At 37.4% G+C, this 7,328-nt stretch overlaps 1 protein-coding gene across 3 annotated transcripts; it reads left to right on the top strand.

The window, feature by feature from the left end:
- Nucleotides 1-2,622: 2,622 nt before the first annotated feature.
- cat-2 lies at nucleotides 2,623-5,878 on the top strand (the record flags this gene model as incomplete). 3 transcript variants are annotated; one of them, NM_001306554.2, is made up of 8 exons in its annotated part: nucleotides 2,623-2,667; nucleotides 3,452-3,631; nucleotides 3,761-4,245; nucleotides 4,293-4,489; nucleotides 4,574-4,844; nucleotides 5,099-5,186; nucleotides 5,242-5,442; nucleotides 5,663-5,878. In NM_001306554.2, 8 exons carry the CDS (start codon nucleotides 2,623-2,625, stop codon nucleotides 5,768-5,770), a joined length of 1,575 nt encoding a protein of 524 aa, NP_001293483.1. The 3 variants fall into 3 exon arrangements, with proteins under 3 accessions (NP_001293483.1, NP_001370901.1, NP_001254009.1); NM_001267080.3 differs by lacking the exon at nucleotides 2,623-2,667 and adding an exon at nucleotides 3,201-3,314 and having other exon boundaries at nucleotides 5,663-5,770; NM_001383774.1 differs by lacking the exon at nucleotides 2,623-2,667 and having other exon boundaries at nucleotides 2,701-3,631.
- Nucleotides 5,879-7,328: the final 1,450 nt, after the last annotated feature.

Consider the following 7,328-nt stretch of genomic DNA (forward strand, 5'->3'; position numbering starts at 1 on the left):
GCAATAAATCGTAGATTTTCAGAGAATTTGCGTTTTTGCAGGAAAATCAGCGTATTCCACGAAAAATCGATAAATAGAAATCAAATCAGTGGCCGAAAAGCGCGAAAATGTTTTTTTCAAAGCGATGCAAACACGCTCCATCGAGCGGCCGCCCTTTCGGCAAGCGGCACGCGCAGTTTTCGCAAGTAGTGCGCACGATTTTAGTGAATTTGGGAATTAATTTATGACTACTCTGAAAAAGTGAATTTCATGTTAAAAAGACGGGAAAAATACAATTTTTCGAGAAACTTGGATCGGATAATCTTGTTGAGCATAAATGGATTTATACAATGTGAGGAACAGTTCCAAGATTTTCGACACTTTCACGATCACCAACGCTAGCCCACGATTTGTCGGCCGCGGATTGTTGATTAGTAGTCAACTTTCGGTACGTTCATCAGATTCTCAAGATGGACGGAGGTGAAAGGACTCTGGACAAGAATCAAAGATCAAGATCTGGAGATGGTTTTTCATTGAGAAACCTATACACTCAAAATAATAAAACTGCGTGGCGTGTACTGCAGAAAACCTAATATTTAGGCCCCGCCTTTTTTTCGTCCACTCACGGGGAAAAGGCAAAATTCGGGGACCAACCAATATCAGGCCGCCGACATCTCATGGGTTCCGCGCGCCGCTATGTTTAACTCGTTGTGGGTGTGGCAAGCTGTCTCCGCCCGCTGCGAGTTAAACATAGCGGCGCGCGGAACCCATGAGATGTCGGCGGCCTGATATTGGTTGGTCCCCGAATTTTGCCTTTTCCCCGTGAGTGGACGAAAAAAAGGCGGGGCCTAAATATTAGGTTTTCTGCAGTACACGCCACGCAGTTTTATTATTTTGAGTGTAAACTCTAGCCTGAATGCTCCCCGTCTATAAATTTTGGAAAAAAGGATCCCCTCGGGGATCCGAAAATTTCTTATACCGTACTTAAATATATTTCCTCTAGTAGTAAGGCAAGCGCTACTATTTTCCCGAAAATTAATTTTATGCAAAACTATTAGAGGACATACGGAAATTTCAACAACGTCATCAGTTTTTTTTCAAAAAATTTCAATTTTAAAGAGAAAATACACGCCAACTTCCACTTGGGTCTGCTAAATCGAAATGTGTAGTTTTGTAGTCTAGCAGGCCCAATCTTTTCTGAACTTCACTTATTTTCGAGCTGTTTGAGTCTGAAAACTGAACATTTTCTTAGTTTTTAACGAAAAAAAAACGATGGTAAATCGAAGCTTTTTAATTTTTTTTCAGCTTTTGTTGAACAGAAAATGGAACAATTTTAAATTTTTGCCATGAAAAATGCTTGATTTTTTTTTATTTTTCAGCATGAAAATAAACATTTTTCGCTCATAAATTAGAAAAATTCAAATTTTTTGGCCTTTTTCAGTGAAAAAACTCACGTGGTGACAGACTGTCCCATGTAGGTTTGATCAGAGACGGAGACTAGACGGAGACTTCTCAACTGATTTCGTGTTGTTAAGAACGTGCTTGATCGAAAAATGTTTTATTTTCATGCTGAAAAATAAAAAAATCAAGCAATTTTCATGGCAAAATTTGAAAATTTTCCATTTTCAGTTCAACAAAAGCTGAAAAAAATTTAAAAGCTTCGATTTTCCATGGTTTTTTTTTGTTAAAAACTAAAAAAATGTTCAGTTTTCAGACTCGAACAGCTCAAAATTTAGTGAATTTTGGAAAAGATTGGGCCTGCTAGACTACAAACTACAACTTTTGATTTAGCAAACCGATTTGTTTTTATTAGTTTTGAATCAAATGAAGTCACTTCATTGAAGTGTCCGGAAAATAGTATCGCATGCCTTACTAATAGAAGGCATACATACAGAATAAGAAGTTTTCGGATCCCCGAAGGGATCTTTTTTCCAAAATTTATAGACTGGGAGCATTCAGGCTAGAGTTTATAGGTTTCCCATTGAAACAAACTCCAGAGCTTGACCTTTGATTCTTGTCCAATGTCCTTTTACTTCCGTCCGTCTTGAGAATCTGATCTTCATATCCAAAATTGACTGGTAATCAACAACAAGCGGCCGACAAAAATTGGGCTAGCGTTGGCGATCGTGAAAGCGTCGAATTTCATCTTGTTAATAAGAAGTTTTCCTGACATTGTATAAATCAATTTATGCTCAAAAAGAAAATCCGATTTAAATGTCTCAAAAAATAGACATTTAAAAAAACTATAATAAAACAACTTGACAAAAGTCAAATTTTTGGAATAGGAACCATAGAAGATCTCCAATAACCCGGAAATTTTATTTAAAAACTATGTGAAGTCACACCTGTCTTCATTTCTCCTTTTGTTAATTCAGTATAAAATCGTCCCACGTCATATCTACAGTACCCCGTGCTTTTCAAAAAGTGCATTTCACCTGAACAACTCCTTCCATGGAATCAATGCTATATTACACAATAACAATGCACATTCATATGCTCCAAAGTATGCAATGATGATTTGATACGGAAGGAAATGTGGTGTCTCTCTTTCAGAGTACTCCATAACACAGCAACAGGAGCAACAATTATCTCTTCTCACTGTCGTTGTTGGCGTGGGGACCCCTTGAAAAATTGGAAGAGGAAATGTTTTTGCGGTATATGCGGAGGCGGGGCTCTGGAGAGGATCACGTAAATTCTGTTCAAATATATTTCAGGTATTCGTTAGGCTTTCGTTCGTTTTTCTAGTTCAACGTGGTCTCCCTGGTAACTAAAAATTAAAAACTTGAAAAATAGAATTTCCGTGATTTTTCTGATATTTTGACCTCGAAAACAATGTTCTTTGTGTTGTATTCTCAGACAACCTCATCAACACACACTTTTTATAATATCTATAGTAAAAAAGAATAGTATGAGAAGTCGAACAGTTAATGTGTTATTCAAGTGGAATGTGTGTATATATATTCTAGGAAGTTTTCATGAAAATTTTCAAATTTTAGTGTTTTCTTTGAGTTTTGGCACATTATAACGCATTACCAACTAATTTTTCATACGCTAACATTCTAAATAATGTTTGAAAGTACCTCTACAAAACGTACATACTAACTAAATTGAGTCACGTAACACTGCAATTACTATTGATTTACTAAAACAATCACTGTGTTCACTTTCATATGCTGGGTTATCAGTTCTCGGCCAATAACTTTCTCAATACCCGTCTAACCATCTACAGTAACCCTTCAGAAGTGTCGTCTCCATTGTCAAAACTAATTGCGGCGGTGAACGTCGCAAGGAACGTCTCAATTAACATGTCGTCACTAACCAACAATACTTTCATGGTAACTTAGAATTAACACCCTAAGTGATCATTTTGAAAATCCGACCTTTTTGCGAATTAAAAAAAAAGAAAACGAAAATCGAAATAGAAGCCATTAAAGTTCAAAAACATAGAAAAGTTGAGTTTTTCAATTTCTAGGAGGAAGAACCTCGCGGTGTCACAGTCATCGCCACCAAAGTAGCCGAGAACTCCAAAAATCCACGTCGCTACAGTTTGGTGCACCAAGCGAGTTGTGAGACTCAACATCATAAGGGTATACGGAGACAGAACACAATTCAACACCGAAAACAGCTCACCGATCAGATGAGGTGTCAGAAGGTACAGTAATCCATACAAGCTCTTGTGATCCGTGATCTCTCAAAGAACAAACGCATTTTTGTTGTCAAGTAGTTTAAACGGTCGACTTCAAATATTTCGACGCAAAAACTTAAAATTCCGACGATTCAGATTCTCCAACAACTGAACGACGAAGGAATCGAAGTAATTTTCACTGCGAATGACGTCACTCCTATCGAATTTTCTATTATTCTCACTTCCACTGACCCAACGCTTTCCAATTTTGTGTCCGACATCCTCCAAAACATGTCCAGCGCAAAGGTTCAAATTTGCCACGTGGAAACTCGGGGCAATGAGGCTTCACACGACGTGCTCCTAGCGTGCAAGGCTACTAAAAACCAGTTAATTCACTCGGCAGAGCTGCTCACGCAAAACCACGTGGCGCTCACGAAATTCTCGATTTTCGCCAAGAAACTGTCCGATGAGAAGAATCAATCACAAATCTGGTTTCCCCGTCACATCAGTGAGCTCGATCAATGCTCGAAGTGCATTACAAAGTACGAGCCAACAACGGATCCACGACATCCGGGCCACGGCGACGTGGCGTATATCGCGCGTCGGAAATTCTTGAATGATCAGGCGTTAGAGTTCAAGTTGTAAGCAAGTTCACATTACAATAAGTCCAATATTCTAATTTTTACAGTGGTGACGAGATAGGCTACGTGGACTACACGGAGGAAGAGCACGCCACGTGGAAGGCTGTCTACGAGAAATTGGGTGATCTCCACTTATCCCACACATGTGCGGTATATCGGCAAAATTTGAAAATTCTCCAAGAGGAGAAGGTTTTGACAGCGGATAGGATTCCTCAGATTCGAGATGTGAATAAGTTCTTGCAAAGTAGGTTTTGTAGGAATACTGTCATGAATCGGTAGATCATTTTGAAATTCCAATAAAAGTAGATTCAATACAACTTTTTTGCAGAAAAAACAGGATTCGAGCTTCGCCCGTGCTCTGGACTACTGTCGGCTCGCGACTTCCTGGCCTCACTTGCTTTTCGGGTCTTCCAGACAACTACGTATTTGAGACATCATAAGTCACCGCATCATTCTCCGGAACCGGATCTTATTCACGAACTACTTGGCCATGTGCCAATGTTCTCGGATCCACTGCTAGCTCAGATGTCTCAAGACATTGGGCTGATGAGTTTGGGAGCTAGTGATGAGCACATTGAGAAGCTGTCGACGGTTTATTGGTAATTTATAGGAATCTATTTTAATTTTAGTCACTAGCTTAGCAAATACGTTAGCACATAAACATTTTGTGAGGGAGTAAGTAAAAAAATAAGCTGTATCAAGTAATTTTATCTTCTATTAGAACTATTATCATCTAATATCTCATATCCAATTTTAGACGTTCATATAAATAACGGTCTACTACAAATTCATTGGGAAACGTTATAAAGTTATGATTTTAACATCCTGCACAGTTGTAAAATAATTATTACAGGTTCATTGTGGAATTCGGGTTGTGCAAAGAAGATGGAAAGCTAAAAGCAATTGGTGCTGGGCTACTGTCGGCGTATGGAGAATTGATGGTAGGTAAAGATTCTTCCAAAAATAAAAAATAGGATAGCTGAATCATAATTCCAGCACGCGTGCTCCGATGCTCCAGAGCACAAGGACTTTGATCCGGCAGTGACTGCGGTACAGAAATACGAAGATGATGATTATCAGCCGCTCTACTTTGTTGCTGACAGTATACATGATGCGTTGGCAAAGCTTCGGAAGTACGCTAGTTCCATGGACCGCCCGTTTTCAGTTGTCTATGATCCGTTTACAAAAAGTATTGAGGTTTGGCTCTAATAAGTACAAATTGATAGAATTATTTTAAATTTTTTTAGTTAGGAACTGGTAAGATACATGTTTTATTCTATTTTCCATTTTTGTGAAGCTAAAGGCCAATTTTAACCAAATTTCAACAAATTAGTCTGAATTCAGTGACATTCACTATTTTAATATTGAATAAAAATCACTAATTAGTTCAGAAGTACTTCCACACTTAACATTTCAGGCAATCGAATCAAGTGCAGATTTGGAAAAGGCGTTCAGCAGATTGTCCAATGATTTAAGTGCAATCACCCACGCGGCTGATCGGATGAAAATATCGATTACAATGTGAAACCTAATTTACCTAATACTTTGCTAAACTATGCATTTATTATGAAATCTATCAGCTTTTAGGAGTAGGATAACTTTTTTCAATTATTATATAAAGAAATCGAATTTGTTTCTTCTAGTCTTTTATAACTTTAAAGAAAATTAATTTGAAATTTCCGGAAATTCGGCAAACCGGCAATTTTTTCAAATTTTTTTAAACGAACTTTTCGGGGAAATTGAAAAATTGGTTTTGCAGGAGTTAAAATTTCTGACAAGTCGGTAAATCGGCAAATCGCCGGAATTGAAATTTCCAGCATATATTTTTTTTTGGAAATTTCAGAATTTCAATTTCAATTACGAAATTGTACGACGCATCCTATGAATGTTTTTTAAAAATCACAGTTTTAAGTGTTTCCGTCTTATAAAAAAATCATCTACACTTTTTCGGCAAATAGGCAAACCGGCAAATCGATAAACCGGCAATTTGCCAAAAATGAAAATTTCCGGCAAATCGGCAAATTGCTGGAATTGAAAATTTCCGGCAAATCGATAAACCGGCAATTTGCCAAAAACGAAAATTTCCGGCAAATCGGCAAACTTGCAAATTGCCGAAATTAAAGATTTCGGGAAATCGGCAATGTTCCGATTTGCCAAATTTTTTGTCAAGCTTGGAACATAAGACACAATTTTTTGTAGTTTGCTCTAAATTTTGGAGTTTTTCAGTTTATTTCAATACTTTTGCACAATTTCCACACCCAAAAAACTTGGAAGAAAAATGAGAATCCCATTTATTGTCAATCAAAGAGGATTCCCCACATTGTCAGCTCAATTGCAATCCAAACTGATGCCTCATTTTATTTCTACTTCCACACAATTTTGGTCTGATTCTTAACGGTCTAATGCTCATTCTCGATTACGTATATTATTTTTGCTAATTTTAAATGAAATTCGATTTCTTTTTTTGCCAAAAAATTTGAGACTTCCCGGTACGGCTTCACGTTTTTTTTTTGAAAACTGAAAAATGACGTGTCATGTGTAATGTGTTAAGTGACCGAATTCCATATCTACACGTGGTGCGAGATTGTCTCATTACTGTTTGATCTTAAAAAAATGCGGGAATTTTTAGTCCAAAAAAATGTGACGCCAGCAGAAATCTGCGTGTCTTCTCCCGCATTTTTTGATCTACGTAGATCACGCCGAAATGAGACACTCTGACACCATGGTGAAATTACAAACTATATATTTGTGGAGCCCCATAGTTCTCAGATATTCTCCGCTTCGAAAAACTTATATTTGGGTGGGGGATTCAATTGTTTTCCACGTGTGTCCCGTATATACGTCAATGTGTGTCTCAAAATGAGACATTTCGGTAGGGAATCTGGTTGTAAATTAAATGAAAATGAAAGATTCGTTAGTTTCGTGGGATCGCTTGGATATAAAGTTAGCCTTCTACGCATATATGTGTGTTTTCATTGAATCCGAAACTCATCTTTTAATGAATTGCTTCTGATCAATTGATAAGTTGATAGACTTTTAATAAGTTGTTTTGTTATTACCACAATTGAAAAAGTGCTATACTT

This window comes from Caenorhabditis elegans, chromosome II, assembly GCF_000002985.6.
Source record: "Caenorhabditis elegans chromosome II".
Taxonomy (NCBI): Eukaryota; Metazoa; Nematoda; class Chromadorea; order Rhabditida; family Rhabditidae; genus Caenorhabditis; species Caenorhabditis elegans.